General features: G+C 43.0%; 1 protein-coding gene across 1 annotated transcript in view; it reads right to left on the reverse strand.

Annotated features, from left to right (window-relative positions):
• The window catches only part of ELOVL6 (ELOVL fatty acid elongase 6), a gene marked incomplete at its 3' end in the record, with an annotated part of 74222 nt that overhangs the window by 17828 nt on the left and 38427 nt on the right, over window positions 1-17967 (reverse strand). The window contains exon 2 of the mRNA XM_080344068.1: window positions 5045-5176. Coding sequence (XP_080200194.1) covers window positions 5045-5176 — 132 coding nt within the window. The remainder of the gene's footprint in view (window positions 1-5044; window positions 5177-17967) is intronic.

Here is a 17967-nt window from a genome sequence, read left to right on the forward strand (position 1 = left end):
GTCAGGTTCTTGATAAATTTTTGGAGTATTTTAAGATTTTGATGGGTTGCTCAGCAACATATGAAATTAAGTTGTGTTTTAATCTCCCTGGCAAATATCAGTGAATGGCAGATCTTTAGGTAGGACGTAAATTTGAATCATTTTTCATCAATTTTCCTACTCATAAGCATGGTAACTAGAATACATTTCACAGTCACAAATCCAAGCAATTGAAATCCTTTCTTTAAACTTACGTTCAGTCTTTTCTGCTCAGTTCAGCTCAGGACTGAGCTCCTCACCTAAAGCCGTGTTTCAGGCTGCCTTGTCAGGAGCTCTCTGCAGAACAAGTCCAAACCCTCCTACAAAATGCTGCTGTGCTTGCAGGAACAAACCCATTACACCAGTTTCATTAAAGCAAAGTGAGTCAACTTCTTCCAGTGAGCCTTTTTGTTTTGTCTTTCATATATAAGATCTGTTGCTGTTGGGATACTTCACTTTTGATGCTTTGGTTAGCTTTGTGGTGAGCAGCTAGTGACCTTTCAGCTACCTTCGATACTATTGCCACTACTTCGAGAGAAAGCATTTCGCAGGAAGAAAAACATTTGGAAAACGTGTATTGACATCAACTGATTTCCACCACTGCTACAAAGCACAGCTGATTTGGATTCGAATCCAAGCGATCTCAGGTGATGATAATTGCGTTATGGTTGCATGGTTTGGTTGGACAAAGAGCAGTCCCCCCTCACACTGCACCAGTCACGATCAGGCTCAGCCTCTGCCCACAATGACCGCATCACGTTGGATGTTTTAGCTTCTTCATCTGCTGTATTGACGTGACGGTATTTCCTAGGGAAGACAACCTTTTACTATTATTAGTTAGTGCCTTGACCCTGAGACTTCTGTTGGCAGCCCCCTAAGGATGGAGAGCAAGTGGAAACGGTGTCACGCTGCTGTCTTGTGTGAGGATGAGGCGATCAAATACATGTTTAAGCTCCTTGGTAGCGATGCTACCCATACACAGACTCCGCAGCCCATAAAAGGAACCAAAAAATCCAGCTGAGATGTAATGAAAAAATGAATTAATGACTTCAAATCCTTCTGTATGAGTCCTGATCTCAGCTTTGCTGATTCCTAGAGATGCCAGCACGACACTTTTTAATATACTCCAAGTAAAAATTTCAACGGATGACTCTAACTTCGTGTTCTAAGGGGCATGAATATAAAACTGGCAACACAGGTTTTATGTCGTTTTGCAGATTTTTAACCCCAGGAAATATTCAGAAATGCAGGGCTGACTGTCACTTGCACATATAGGTGAACCAGCAACAGTTTCCTTGGGGTCTTATGAGACTGAAAAATGAACTTTTGTGTCAGCTTCCTAAGAGCAGGTTCCCATTGATGAGGAACAGCGCAGAGCTGCTCCCCCAGGACTCCAGTACATAACCAGGCTGGGTGAGAACACTTAATTGAAGTGTAGAAAACACAACACAACAAAAGACTGAAAAAAATTTCAGACAACAATAATTCTTCAGTGCTTGAAACAAGTCAACAGACCTCCTAGGGAGAAAAAACAAAACAAAACAAAAACCCAATAACAATGAAAAAAACCCAACCCAACAACCTAAGAAAAATATCCCAAACTAATTTCTCAGCAGAAGATTTCGGAAGATCATGTTTTCACAGTGGTTTCCAAATGAAAAGCAAGATTTACTGTCATTGCTCCTACAGAAGTTTTCACTGAGAAGTGGTAACCTTATCCCAGAGATGCTTTGAAAGGAAAATAAAGCTGCTTTTCTGCCTCAGAAAACCTGCTGGCTGCCAGTGTTGACATAAAACTCACTCTTGACCAAGCTACTAAATGCTCAGCAAGCCCAGTAGGGTGGTGTAGTTGTTTTGTTTATTTATAAGCGTGGCAAGTTTCCTGCTGTAGCCGCTACCACATTTAAATTATCTTGGCAAAAGCGAGGCATACGGGATACTTTCTGAAGAAAGACCATGTCAGTGCCTGATAGGCAATTTCCTTTTCTATTTTTTTTAGGCCCAAACCACATCTTTACAGCCTCTGCTAAATGTTACTATTCCTGAGGATACCTGAAGCAGATAAAATAGTAGGAGTGCTAGAAGGGAGAAAAACAAGGACTCCAAAAAAAGCCTGACACTGACCTTGAGGCAGAACACTGAGGGCTCTCTAAGCAGGTTTTTCTTCCTCACTACAACACTCACAGCAGACAAATACATTACTTCAAATTTCTATGAGGTATCTTAAAAGTCACAGCATTTTAGCATCCCAGAAAGCCAAAGAGGAAGTCTGTTTAAAGTTTAAGAACATTTTTCGTCAATCCATACTAAGTCTACAGGTAGAACACTGGCATCTAAATCTACTTGAATTGACATTCAGAGGAAGCAGAAATATCTTTCAGGACAAGCATATGTAAATGAAACACCTACTCATCCAAGAAGCCACAAAAAGAATAAAAAATGATCCAAGTTACTTGGAAAGTTTACAGCATTCAAGGTCTAGTGCAGCTTGCTAATAGAGTCAATAAGGCTGGGAGTGACCAACACCCCTAGAAAGGACAGTGGTGGTGAAACATCACAAAATGTATGTTCCAATTAACATTTTTTATAAGAAGTCTTCATCTCAGGTTTTAATGAATATTCTGCATTTCCTCTGTTTTCCAGGCAAGAAATGTGTTTGAGTTAGTTTTGTATGGGATTGCATGTTACTATGGAAGTGCAGAGGTTTCACGCTGTCTTACCACAAACATTTTGGGTCGTTTTTCCCCTTCTCTACTTGACCCTTCTGCATATAACTCAGCCCCTCAGAATAGCAAATCTTTCTAAGCACAGTCGCATAATTTTCGTAAGGAACTGGTCTCCATTGGCAAATCCAGCAGCTTAAATACTCAAGAGCCTCTGTGTAGTCCAAACCCCTCACGCTCCTGTTCATCCCCCCCTCCACCCTGCTGTCTCATTTCCTGATGTGCAGAGGAAAGCGTGAGTTCTGCAGTGCCGGGGGAACACTTGTCCCTGTACGCTGCTATCTGAACTGATGGAGGAAGCAAACCTCGCCATGGTGAACCCCTCTCAACTCGCACCCTTCTGGCCACTACTTCCCATCTGCACAACTAGAGCTCACCCAAGTGGGGCACAGCAAGAGGTGGCCGCTGTGGCAGGTTCATCCTGGCAACGTGAATCTTCAAAAAAACCAAGTCCATGTTTTAAATTTCACCCAGCAGCTCATTCTGGCCATGCGTTAGCTATTTCATATGATTATGATGGGAAACTCCAACCAGCAAGTAATGAAGGCGTTGATTTTAAAGTCCATCTAGACAGCACTTTCACAGTGCAGTGCATATTCTTGCTATTTGTCGATCAGTGTATCGCTTATGATTTTGGGAGGAAATTAATTAGTGAAATTGCTTAAAAACCCCACACTGTGAATGTCGGCCACAGACCCATCTCAAAAGAATATGATTTTTAAATACATCCTAGACACCTGTAAAGGACAGTTCTGAAATTATGCTTCTCCCCCTCAAATTGGGAATTAAACTACAAATGCTTTGCGTACGTCAGCTAGTTGCTAGTGACTACATTCAATAAGAAAGTGTAATTGGAATATGCATTTTGGGATCCTGCTGGCTACAAATCACTTTACAAACTGATCCACAAATGACATGCCATTTAGGAACCAATTCAACAGCTGCCGAAATTCAGCTGTTTCTGGAACAAATGAAGGCAATTGCTTACAGGGCCCTAACAGCAAAACTTTATTAGACACACAGCCATAAGTATAGCATCACATGCAACCAGATGGAAATAATACATTTTCACAGTGTTACAACTGGCTCTTTTAGTTATCCAGACTGCTCAGAGTTTTGTCTGCACTAGGATATCTATTTTAAAGTACTGATGGACTATTAAAATCAAGTCAACATAAAGTTCTTCTGTTAGCATGTCCTAGTTGGATGAGACAATACAGAAACACAATTTATTTTTCCCTGCTAGAGTTTTAGAAAGTGTCAATATGATAGAATGATTTTGGAGGAAAAAATCAAAAGCCACAAAAACAAGCAAACTTCTCCATTCGTGCTTTATTTTACTCTGTAGAAACTCAGCTCAAACTATTCCCATCCTGTGAAAAATCATGAACCCTTCACAGCTGCTCAGTAAGCAAACCTGTTCTATGTACTTGTGAACTAATATAATCAGTAATTATTATATTGATATTAGAAAAAGTTTCAGTTATCAGTGTTTGATAATGGCTTGCAAATGGTTTCTATGCTATGAACTATAACTCCCAATAGGCACTAAAATGAAGGATAATCTTCAGGTCTTCTGTGTACTGTTATTAGTAAATTGTATGAAATGTTCAATTGTAAGGGCTATTTTTATAAGCAGTTTTTCATTTATCTTCAGCCCCATTAAAAATTAGTATATCAAGCAGATAAAGTAGAATTTAGGTTGCTCAGTTCTACTGACTTCAGCAACTATTAAGAATCTGACTTCGGCTTTCCCCACACTTGATGATACAGTGTCAAAACACAGCTAGAGAGATGTGCATCACTAAAATATAGCCTTCCCTTTTGCTACATTCACAAGCTCTTTGTGATGGAATAACCAGAAGTGAGATCCTGATTTCCATTACAGTGACCTAATTTACCTGTCATTAAAGCAGTGACTTGTTTACCTCACTGTAATGGAAATCAGTGTCTTGACTAAATATTCCATATAGGCACCCATATAAATGTAGTACTAACTAGTAAGGGAGAACAAGACTATCATCTTAATGTACTTTTTCTCATCCCCCCTCTTTATTTTCACCTTTGCTCTTCAAGAAGGTTATTTATTTCCCTCCTTCTCAACCAACGCATGATCTGTCAAGTCAAAGGGAATAATTTTGATGGTGAGAAGTGGATCAGGACATAACCCCGAATAGAAGAGCTAAAGAAATGCCATTTCTGGGTGAGCTTATTGTCACATTAGCAGTGCTGTTATATGTAAAGAACCCCAAACCCTCTTCATAGACTACAGTCAAAGGCAGTTGGTGTGAAGAAACGCCTACCTGAAGACGGCAAGGCTCAGGGACCAGAGCACTAGTGGTTTCCTCAGTTCAAATTTTGCTCGTTTGTTCATTAGGTGCCGACCACCAAATATAAAGGCAGCATACAGAGCTGAAAATAGGAATGATTTTTTCCTGCAAAACAAAACCAGAAAACACTTGTCAAGGGTTTAATTAGTATTAGATACACAGCAGAGTCACATAACTGCCAAGGGCTTGTGTGTTTCCTTGAAGGGAAACTCTTTTGAAGACACTCCTGCAGCCCATCTGAGATTATTGATAGTATACGAACATATATGTGGGCACACAGGGCCAGGTGCAGGCAAAACTTACCTGGGGCATTTCTGGAAAAGGACAGCCAAATTTGGCTCCCTTTCTTCCCCAATGTCCAAAGACTGAACTTAGAGGAAGAGAATAGATATTGCAGAGCCCAGACACACTTCTTGAAGCGCAACACAGTTGATTCGTAAACGAGCTGATCACGTTTTGTAGTTCATTTATATTTTTCACATCAATTTTTGTTTCCTGCAGGCTCCTTGCTACCTGGCAATTTAGTTTCCCATTGTTTTGTCCAAGAAGACACTTAAAGATCTTGAGCACTGCAACACATCATGAAGAGCCTCTTGAAAAGCGGAGAACCAGCAAGGAGAGGTCAATAGTACCATTAAGCAGCGACCATACCTGGGTGGCATTGCCCTGTTGCACAAACCCTGCCTGCAAGAGCCAGTTCAGGAAAACCAGGGACTTTGCTGAAAGGTCAAGCAGGGCCTTGTTAAGGAGCTTCAATGATACTCTTACAATTGCAAGTTTTATTTTTAAAACTGCTGGATAGTAGTCCAGCTCAGCAATAATCGGCAAATATTTGAACTCTTCAATTATAACTAATTGTAAATCAGCCATCCGAGGTCAAAAATAGATTCAGCCTGGAATTCCTTTCCAAACAGCACAATATTACACTGACTAAAACTTAATGATGTACAGCATTAACGATGGTGTAACTGATGGGCATATACTTAGAAACTGTTTTTTCTCTAAAAAATCTATAATTACTTCCACAAACATCAGTGGGACTATGACTTTGTAGCAAGAGATGCTGGTTCTTTTTTGACCCCAGGAAGAACAACAAACACTCTCAAGAAAGGTAACTGCTTCATTAACATCCCAGAAAAGGCAGCAGCAAGTTACAAGATCTTACATTCCTTCTGACGCTGGAATCCCCAGACAACGCAGCGCCACACAGACCTGTGACCAGGACACGGCACCCTGCCTGGGCTTCCCATCAGGTGAGGTTCACCCGCATTGTGATCTTTAGAGCTTTTATAGAATTTTCAATTGGATGTTTATATCAAAGTATGTTGCTTCACCTCAATATAAAGACAACAATGTGCTTATGGTGTCACTATTGATGCCAAGTAGGTGCCACCTCCAGGCTCTTCCACTGCAATTAGATGGCTGAGAGTACCCCATGGCAAGGAATATGTGCACCACAGCACAGCACATCTGTGCCTGCTGAAGGCAACCAGTACATGGATCACAAGCTCCTCAATGGACAAGGGTCTTCTCACGAGGTCCACGAAAACTAAAAAGAGCTGTAGCAGCACATCTGATCGGAAGTAAAAAGAAAGCACACATAGCCTTCACTGGTGATGAGTTTTATGTGCATTTGAAAGCTAAGTAAAAGGGAAGTCCAGAGAGACAGAGGCGTATCAGTCTGCATGCAGCAGCACGCCATTTTCTGCCCACTTAGAAACTCCTCTGTTTCTATTGACATGTTTATAGCTGTGTTGCAAAACACAGGTAACTGCATGAAATTCTGACTGGTGCTCTGCGCTGAGAAGGGTGGACCTGGTGCCCATGGTCCCCTGGGTGAGCTTTAGCATCAGCACTGGCACCCAGCCCTAGGAAGATGAAGATGACCACAGAACTAGCGCCCTCTCACCTTGTGCATTGAGATTCTCTAATTGCCATGGTAATGTTTATCACAACTCGGTTTTGAAAACCACAAAGCTTCAGCCCTTATTCATCTCATAATAAAGAAAAAAGCATTCATTTTCATTTCTGTGGTCTTAAATTTTACAGTCAGGGAAGGGAATATCATGATTGCAGTTTAGCTTGGCTGGGGGCCAGTAAATATTTGTTAACCAGTTTGGGTAGTGATGAACCAACCCATGCTTGCTCATACTGAACCACCTAACATTTAAGCCAAGATTTATGGGTTATGGGACAGAAGCAGACTCTCAGTGTGAGGTTGGAGCATGTTCCCATTTCATTCCCTCTTCAGTAGCGATGTGCAGAGCAGCCCACGGCCAACCTGGGTGAGGGAAGGCAGAGGGAGCGTGATGGGCTGTACCACAGTCAGTGGTGCTCTTCCATCTGCCCCAGAGCATGGGGAGAGATATCTGCTCTGAGTGCTTCGGCCCCTTCAATGTCAAACATCTGGGCTACACTCAGTGCAGACAGACAGCAATGCACACAACAGGGCATGGAGATATGCACACAACAAGGTGTGGAGACCAGCACACATGTGGCTGCTCAAGCCAGGTGATGTGCAGGGGCCCCAGAGGAGGCAGCCCCGTGCCAACCCCCAACCTCTGTGGGGGGTGCAAACCCCCACGCTCCTGTGAACAGCCCTCATACCACAGGCAGGAAAGGTCTGTCTTGCACTGGTCCATGCGTGGAGCTCCAAAGCAATGGAGGGCAGCACAGGACGACATCTCAAGCAGCGCAGGACAACAGACATCTCAGAGCAGGGGAAGAGACAGCAACACAGCGTTGCCATGCGGCTGCCAACAGGACGTGGGCTACGCAGGCTGGCATGGGAGAAGGTCAGGATTTTAGAGCAATAGGTAGAGATATTGTGTGGGAGGGCAGGCAGGCAGGTAGCAGTTCAGCTCTGGATCAACTACAGCCAAGATGTCAAAGTAATGGTTTGACTCCAGGTCCCAACCAAGAAAACAAGACCAGTCAAAATGAACTGCTAGTTCAGGTCTGTGCTCTGCTGGACTCCCTGGGCAAGATGCTCTACATATGTATACAAAGTAACATTTCATCTTGCTTCTTACTACAGAAACTATCTTTTGTGCGTGCAGTCAGTCTAATTAGGTCAATAGTTACGTTGTATTCATTAGAGCAGATACATTTTAGGTCATTTTCAACAGCTTTGTAATGAAGTCATCATTATTTGCAATGATGGTAACTGGTATTCCCACAGTACACAGCTTTGTATTGGCAGACATGAGAAGATTTGACTATATGAACGATGTGAACTGCAGTGAGAAGCTGCAAGTGGTTTCAGACAAGGAGGAATGCAGTTGCATTATCTCCTATCAGAGGTAAGCACAATACTGAATAACTAAGGCTGATTTTGAAATCATCACTCTGTTTCAACACCTTCTGACAACTTTTGATAACTTTTACTTTTTGCATCTAAAGGACTTCGGATTTTCCCCTCTTTGAAGCATAATAATGGCTAAAAGAACTGGGTAGTCTAGGTGATATAGTTATAAACGGGTTGCAGAGGTATGTACTCTTAAGATAATCTGTTTAACTGTATTAGACTGCTATTAACCAGTTTCCTACCAGTGTTTTTATGATGGATTTTCCTGAACGGTTAATGACTACAATCTGGTTCCTGGGCTGGTAACACAAAGCAATGGCAATCTGATAGCATTCAATTATATCTGATAAAGGTTTTAGCCAAAGGAGGCAAATATCAAACGAGCACTTTTAAAGACATAGTTTTGCAGTTGTTCTGGAGTGCTGTAACTTTTCATTACTCTTATCTGAAAAGAAACTAAATAGAGCAGAATGATGACAAAAAAATCAACCTTGAAACTAAAAAAATCCCCCAAAGTAATTCAGTAGCAGACTTGTATCCAATAACTTCAATGTTAGCACATTCATATGTTTGTCTTCAATTCTGTTCTGCAGAGTAACACAGTAGACATAAAGACAGGGCTGCCAAATCCTCCACATTTTTCTGCCATTTCTGTTTCTCACAGTTGTCTCCCACCTTCCTACATTTTCAGAATTCAGGGACTAAGTACTGTTTCTACTGAATACAACTCCATGTTTCCCTGTCAGAAGTTGCCAGCTCTTTCCCTCAAAAGGGAGGGAGAGGAATTTTCTGGAGAAGGTATAAAATGCTCTGCTCAGGCTGGAGGTTACTACAAGAAACTAAGGCAAGAGTTTGGGGCTACAGGCTGAAGATGTGAGGCAGATCTTCCAGGACGTGAGCACAGAGGTGGCTGCATCACGAGCCAAGGGGACAGGTGGAAGCAGCTGACACGATGGGAGAAACAGAAGCGAAAGGATGAAAGGTGAGTGTGGCAGCAAATTAGGGGAGCTGGTTGTCAAGAGATGGACGTGAAGCTGGGAAAGCGTGGAAGGGGAAGAGGCTTGAAATCCTTTCCCTGCTTAAGCTTCTGGAGAGATGCTTCTTGCACCCATGGGCACAGAGCTTTGGTCACTCTCCTGTAAAAATCCTATACTAGGACTGTCATTATTATCATCCCCTGGACCACAGCCCATGTGTTCTGCTTGTCCATCTGCACTGGGTAAACCAAAGAGAGGTGATGGGTTTTATCGAGGATGGATGAAGGTTTGTGCACTGATGTGCTTTTTAGAAGCTGAAATCCTTTATTAGGTCTGGCATAGGGCAGAGGAATGGCCATAGGAAAGAAGAAAAGGAGTATAACTGAGAAGAGGGAGGCAGAAACTGGGGCTGACGAAGGAAGGCAGAAGAAATTCATCCCACCAGAAGCAAAGCTCCTCCTGGTTCACAGCCAGGGAGTCCCACCCAGGAAAGCCCACTGGGGCAGCAGGGAGAGATCAGCCATCCAGCCCCACATGGGGAAACACAGCAGGGAAAGGGGCAGCAAACAAACCGAAGAGCAAAGCAATGGCAAACAGACAGCTAAGGAGTAATAAATCCTGACTCCCACAGAAGTACATTGTTTATAAAATACTGTAAGTGTAGAAATAACCACAGCAATCTAAAATAAGGGGCCAAAGCCTGAGGGTAAGCCTCACGCACAGCAGCGTGAGACATCCCAGTGTCTGTGATGCAAAGTGAAATAGCCCTGAACGTTGCAGAGCTGCTCAAGGAAGTGGGTTCAGCCCAGATCCACTGTTGCCATTTTTTCCCCTGAAAATAGCAGCCTGAGTCATTATTGTAGCGCTCTCTGATGTTAATGAGTAAACTGAAACAGACACAGATATAGGCTGTGAAATCTAATATTTCCATAGCATTTTCTTTAAAGAAAATCCTTACAGGAATGCACAGAGGACAACCTTGCCATAGATCTTTTAACTATTGTCTAACAGGTAACAGAGGATTATCCCCATAACAGCACTCACTAGGGGAATAGTGAAGTGAAGCAATGTTATCACCCTCTATGTACATTCTGTAGAGTTTTAGAAACTTCTTTTATCAAGATCTATTTACTTTGCATAATCAGAGTCTTAAACTCATTAACACTTCTGCATATGCTGTCAAGGGAGTACAACAGGTTAAAAAAACCCCCAAAAAACAACCACACCAAAACACTGCAGTTGCCAGAGCAGAATGCTTCTGGCAAGTAAACAGGCAATTTCAGGCTTCCAATGTTTTTCTTTTGGCCTTCTTCCTCACCATTTTATTGACTATAAAAGATTTTACTGAAGAAAAATATAAAACAAAGCCAAGGATGAGAGATAGGGTACTTCTCTTACCAGTTTCTCCCAGCTTTCAAGAGAAAACAACAACCAATTGTGTTCATATTTTTAACTCCTAACTTGAGAGTTTAATTAAAGTGCTTTAACCCGATGCAGTGTAAATCACACAGCACACTCATGTCCACGGTTCATAAGCAGTGGCTGGTAGCCTTGGCAAAGTTACTTTCTTTCTGGTGCTTATTTAAAAATCACACATTCTGCATGTATAAAAAAAGGTGTGAAAACTCTTCTCAGTCTCTCAGTGTTTCTACATCAGAAATACTGTCAAAGCAAACCTTTCTCTCTGTCTTCCCAGACGCAAATTTGACAGAACCAGCAAGAAAAGATCCAAAGTGTGGATATGCCAGATCTGCATATGAAAATATAACCTGTAGTCCTGGCTTTGTGTTGGATTTCTGCAGCTGTTTCGCGTTCACCATACCAGCCTTAGTAACAGTGAGAGAAGGACATGTAGAAGGGGAAGAGCTGTCCGATACAGACAGGCCAACACAGTCTGATTTATTCCTACAGCTCAATATGCTTTGACATTTATATTTAGAGCAGCAATGACGACAGTCACACACACATGGGTAGGTGACTCACTGATGATGGTCTTTGATGTAACAAGCTATCAGAGAGTAAACAGGGATGTATCTCACACAGATCATCCGATCCCTTGATTTCTAAAGCCTGCCTCTCAAAAGACCATTTCAGCCTCCTCATGACAGGTCCTGTGGGACACTCAGGTGTGCGCTCCTCCCCGGGGCCAGGGCGGCTCCCCATGCACCCCTCTCCCTGCTGCGGGAAGATGAGAGCAGCCAGCGTCCCGGGAACAACACCCAGCCCGGCACTGCTATACCCCACATCTGCCTTTTCTCTGAGGTCCTGTTCCAATCACCCAATTTATGTCCCTACTGTATCATTAACCCAGCTCCTTGATCCCTGGAACGGAAGAAAACGCGGCGCTGGGAGGTTGCCAGAGGGACTGCTGCAGGAACTGTCCCAAGCTCAACTTAGCCAAAAAGGATGGAGAAGGACTTGTGTGCGCACTCCTTGCTCCATTAGTGCTAACAACCGAGCCGAGGCACAGCCTGAAGCCCAGGGGTTCCCCTATTGCCCAGATCGGAGCAGGAAGGGTCAAAGCTGCTGGCCCAGCTACCTCTGAAGAGTAGAGCAACTATTTTTTTGTGGTGAATCACAAAGTCACAGCCCACTATGGTCCAGCTGGAGGTCTGGCTGGACATGGCCCCAGTTGCCCATCAGCCACTATGCCTGGGCATCCTCCCTGGGGAGCAAGGGGAGCAAGGGGCTGTGCCCACTCGAGCCTCCCCTCACATTGCATTCAATCCAACCCAGGAGCAGGAAAGTGCTCCCAGCAGATCGTGCCATTGGCAGGGCAGGCAACAGCCCTAACATTACACAAAGAGACGAGGGCACAGCAATGTGGAGGCAGCAGGGGAGGTGGCTCATGTCCTGCATCTCCCTGATGGTTGCATTAGTTTTGTTAAAATGTGTTTGCCAGCACTTTGTCAGACTCATGCTTGTAGAATAAACGTGTTACAAGGTATTAGCCATAAAGTGTGTGCAGCTAGGGACAAAAACAGCAGCAGCAAATTTTTCTTGCTTTCCTTTTGTAGTGGGAAAATGTAAGAGAAGTGTAAAGGTGAGAAAATGAAGTTAAAATTCAGGGACTTTTTTTTTTTCAGATAGAAGAGGCAAACTCAGCTCCCAAGTATATGAAGTCCCTTCTTCTTTATAAACCTCATATAGGCTTAGTGGAACAAATCATAAACCCTTAAAAACCCATAAGCTACAATGTCAAACATAAGCAACATAACAAGATAAAATTACCCTTCAAATGGGAAGTGCTTCAGAAAATAACAAACAAACAAAAAAACCCAACAACCAACTAACCAATAAAAGCTCCAAAATTTTGGGTTTTGAAACCAGCTTGCTGAATTTTGTTATCAGTGAAGGCAAATCAGCTTCGTCTCTGGCTCTGTCCTAGGTTTCCTCTGCTTTTAAATCATGCTTTGAATGGGGACCCATCCAGTGGAGATGGCAGGTGGGACTGAGCTTGCAGTGACAACAGTCATCCCGCAGTCTCCACCCTGCACAGGCAGCAGTGGAAGTTGCAGCCAATGGGCAGGATGGCCAGGGTGAGCCCCATCGCACCCTCCTACCCAGCTGGCACCCCGGTGACACTGCCCAGCCTGTGCAGAAGCCTTTGACACCCCATCTCCAGTGCTACCACTCCACCCCAGGGATGGGCCACCATCTGTTTTCACTGTTCCTGACACTGATCATAACTAAACAACTATTTTTGCACAAACCCCCCCAGATCTATGTCAACAGAACCACAAGAACTCAATCTAGCCCCTAAAGACTCATAGCAGCCTACTGGCAAAATGATGACCATCTCTGTCCCTGTTAATAGTCTTCACAGCAGATCAAGCATAGTAGGAGAAACTCCTTCTCTGCAGGAAGCCTCTGCTAATTCCATCTGTATCGCTCTGACAACGTACCTAGTTCTTGATCAAAGATTTGGGGTTGTAACAGGTGACAAAGTGGGGTGTCGCAGTGTCCCCTGGGATCCACCATGGGTTTCTCCAGGCTTTGCTGGGGCTTTCAGGCAGTCGGTGGAGAGATGGCAGAGAGCACAGAAACTAATGTAGGTCACGGGCACTGTAGTTCTGATGAAAAGCTACAGTACTTTCACTTTTCATTTCATCAATGTAAATTTAAACCTCTGGCCTCCACAGTAAAAACCCGGAGCAAGTAAACACAACAGCAACTGAACTTAGGGACTACTAACCCGCATCTTACTCAGTTGAAGTTATTTTGTTTGTACCCACATCTCACCTGGAAAAGGTTGATGAAGTGGAGGTATGACATCTAGACATAACATAACATAACTAGATCTCCATACTGCCTTACTCATTTGATCTGCTTTATCTGATCAAACCAATCAACAGATATGGCATTTAATAAGCTTATACTTAAAGGAGTACATCAATGTTACATTGAGCCTTCAGATCCAGCAAGATCCCTGAAGCAACTCACAAATGTTATTTATATAGACAAGTGCTGCTTTTTTTCACTGCTTTGGGGGTAGATATTTATTTAATACGACACAAGACAATGCTACAAGTAACACATCAATAAGAACATTTTACTTAAGCTACCTTTGCCCCTGCGTCCACAGGAAAGCCTGTGCACCACAGTGGCATGGTCAGGTCTCTGTACCATTGCAAATGCAACTCGTAAACAGACTTGGAAATAATGTCTGTTTGATCTCAAAAAATGTTTAACTAGTAAAAAAGCAGTCATTCAAAATGAAATACGGAAAATGCAGGGATTGCAAGCAGTGTGTTGTTTTTCTATCTATCCACCCCAGAAGACATTACAGCAGACGTTGCTCCCTTCCAGCCTTCTGCAATACAACCTCAGAAAATGATGTTGCTACAACTGCCAGTGGATTGCAAAACACAAACAAACAAAAACCGTTCCGATTTTCTGAGAGCGTTCCCAGCCAAAAAAGACATGCCAGATTCTCCCGTGGAGCAGAGCGCAACCTTAGAAACAAGGCAGCCAAAAGTCATGTACAAGTGAGCACTTACAGCCAGGGCTTGGTGACCAGCTTGTGGAAAGGATCATATCTTCATAACCCTTTCAGTGCCGGAAAACATTAAATCATCCCGGAGGAAATCAAACTGAGAGGATGCCTGAAAAGCACAATAAATTATAATATACACTTACCACCCTTCTCCTCCCTATCTAAAGGCCTAAAACCACACAGACAGATCAGAGCAAGCCAGCAAAGCCATTTTGTGGCCTACGACTAATTAAATACTGGATACTGGTACCAGTGACATTGTGGTAATGGAACTGTGGAATAAAATGTCTTGCTTTCAAACCCCATAAATGTTCACATGCCCTTTGGAAGAGAAGGGAGAGAATAGAGCTCAAAAAAAAGGACATTTTGGTAGAGAAGCAAATGGAAGAATATTTTCCGGCACCTCTCAGTGAAGAAAAATCAGGTCATCTGGAGAACAGCTGCCTGCTCTGACTGGTCCCACAGTACTTTCTGATACATGATGTCAAGGACTGCTTGATGTATCTAATAAAATCTTCAAGGACATCTGACCTTTGTCTGGTACTGAGATATCAAGTGAGAAAGGATGCTGATAGAAACACTGCGGCAAACCTGCACCTAACTCTTGACTGATAGGAAAGTAGCGAAACCCAGAAAAAAAAATAATATGGGGCAATCTTGCCATAATCTTTCCAACCACCTCTCTAAAACAAAGAGCCCTGCCAAACAGCCACTTTCCTCCCTAATCAACTGAGAAGCAGGTCAGGACAAATACAAAGGTGTTTCAGAACAGCTTGAAACTTGCACCAGGGAGCAGCTGGGGACAGGTGTGCATACAACACGGTGCTCTGCAGCTCGCCCACCGCAGCCACCAGCAGGGAAGGTGTGACAGCTCTGTGCATTAGCTGGCTGTGTTATCATTATCAAATGGCATTTTCATGAACCAAACCTCACCACTACTTATGTGAGAATTTTACGCTTTTTATTCCCAGTGGCAGCTTCAGTCCCCAGACTAATCTGGTAATGAATTTCCCAGTACTTTCAATTCCTCATGATTCCCATGTCACTGACTGTGACCTATAGCTTCTTTGTTAAATCCAGAATCACTCTACTCAAAATCAGTCAAGGCAGTAACTTTAAAGCAGAACCTTTCAAAGATAAACGATGAGGCAAACTGGTTTGAATCCAGCTAAAATTATCTGAGGAGAGAACATAAAACACTGTGAGAAATACTGTGAGCAATAAAACAGTAGAAATAATTTTCTAATTACTGTCAGAGTTTTCAGGATCCAATGCAGATAAAATTTAAGAGGCAGGATGACACTCCTAAACCTGTAGTGGAAATGAAGATGGTTCAGAGGAATGCAGCAAACAATCACCAGCATCCGTTCCTCAACTAAATATCATAGCCTGGCCGTTTTTTGAGCATTCCTACAGACATCCCACTTGCAATCCTGAACAAGCCCAAAACAATAGGAATAAAGCAGCGGGCGTGGCAGAAGGCAGTGCAAAGTACATGGCAGTAATGTAGCTTATCTCTGTCCCGCCAGCAATATGTTTGTGACAGCTTGTTCTGGCTTTCCACCTTTGCTGACAGCTCCGTGCTTGGCACAGGCCCCTTCGCCTCTCTTGAGAGGAGGCAGGACTCACCAGGTCTCCCAAATGAAAGAATCTGGGTCTTTCTTTTTGCTTCCAGCTGCAAGGGCTCGGCTGACTGCATCCTGCCCTTAGCCACCCCCTCACCTAATTAGATGGGATACTAAACTGCTTAGCAGTATTTCACTTTCCACTGCAGTATAAAGAGTCCAGGTTACTAAAGGATTAGCAAGTACAACATTAAAGCGTTATACATACACAGAGAGTTGCCTGTCCTAGTCTCTGCTAAACCTTGGTCACAGGGGACTGTTACAAGATAGGAGACACCAAAAGGAAAGAAGCCACAGACAAACGAGGTGATGACTCCAGAATGGACTGGAAGTGGCTGCACACGTGATACCACAAGAAGGAAAAGGAGCACTACCATGAGTAATTGCCATTCAGCTCTTCTGGACAGGCAAAGGGAGCAATAGAAGGAAATAAATATGTTTTTAAACAATTCAAATACAGCAACAGTCAGTATTTAATGGCCATGGTCATTAAGGTGTGAAAGGGAGAACCAGATTACTGCAAATGAACAGGAAAGCCTGTTAGCATATCAGTGATACCATTTCAGATTTTTTTTAAACAGAAAGTAGCCTCCCATGAAGGCAAAGAAATTAAATAAATGATGTGACCTTTGGTCTTCTCCCAAAGGTCACATAACCAAAGTTTGTTTTCCACCTCCAAACGTATTCCTTTTGCTATTCTTTTTCTTAATTAGATTATCTACCATTGATACTTTTGTAACTTGTAGATTTTGCTCAAACTTCTCTCGGTGGCAGGATTGCTAATTTGTGGCTGGCCTATTCAGAGGTGAAAAAAAAACCAAAAACGTTCTAGTAAACAGAATACTACTTTTATCTCATGTGGCTGTTGTAAGAGCACCAATAAATCTGCCTCTTGCATCTACCCACTGTTTGTATCATGTTATGACCAGATGTCGCAACTACACACAAACCCATTGACATCAGTACCTCATTCAAGGATGCCCCATTGCTCTGTTGCCTCCTTCATTTGCAAAGGGAATATAAAAGTCACTTGGCACCTGTGTGTAGGATCTAGCAGGCAACAGAGAGGTGGAAGAAAGTGATCTTCCCAAAGATACTATTTTCACAGAGGGTGCTCTGAAGGCTGCAGCTCTTTGCAGCACTCCCACCACAGCCCAGACTCCAGTTTCAGTGCATTATGTTCACATTAACAACAACTTGCTTTTACAGGCTTCTCTCCTTGGGGAAAGTAAGTGCTGTTTCTTTGAGGCTGGTAATAATCAATGCAACTGCATATTTACCACCCAACTAAATTAAGCGCCCAGAGAAAAAGTTGTAGCACTGTATTGAATAAGTTCTCCCACTTTCAAGACACCCTAGAGCAAATGGTAGCTTGTTGGTGTTTATTGCTTTCAGAGTTTTGTTTTGGTTTTGTTGGTTTTGCTTTTTGTTGTTGTTTGTTTGGGTTCTTTTTGTTCGTTTGTTTGGTGTTTTTTGGTTGGTTGTTTTGGTTTGGTTGGTTTGTTTTGGTTTTGTTTGTTTCTTTTGGTGGTTTTGTTGTTGTTGTTTTGGTTTTGGATTTTGTTTGGTTATTTTTGTTGTTGTTGTTTTTCCTTTAGCTGCAGCTCTGAGATTCAGGAGTGCAAGTGCACTATAAATGCATATCAGAGAGTTTCACAATTATTCTACAACTGGACTGAGATTTCATTCCAGCATGTTTTCCAAAAGGCAGCCAGTCTCGGAATTCAAAACGCCAAGGGGAAAGAGTCTACTCACATTTTAGGGACCTATGCCAGTGATTCCCCTCCCATGCCATTATAAGGTTTCTTTAATTTCTCTGGCTCACTGGGACTCCGGCCCACTGAAAACAAAAATATTTTAGAGACAGACAGGTGTCCCTGTGTCCACCTGCACCCCAGCCACAGCAGTGCTGCCCTGGGGCCAGTCCATTCCTGTGCTGAGAGCAGCGGCAATGGCCTTGGGCAAGACCTCTGCTTTGCTGTTCTCCACAC

This window comes from Nesoenas mayeri (genome assembly GCF_963082525.1).
Source record: "Nesoenas mayeri genome assembly, chromosome: 4".
NCBI classification, from domain to species: Eukaryota; Metazoa; Chordata; class Aves; order Columbiformes; family Columbidae; genus Nesoenas; species Nesoenas mayeri.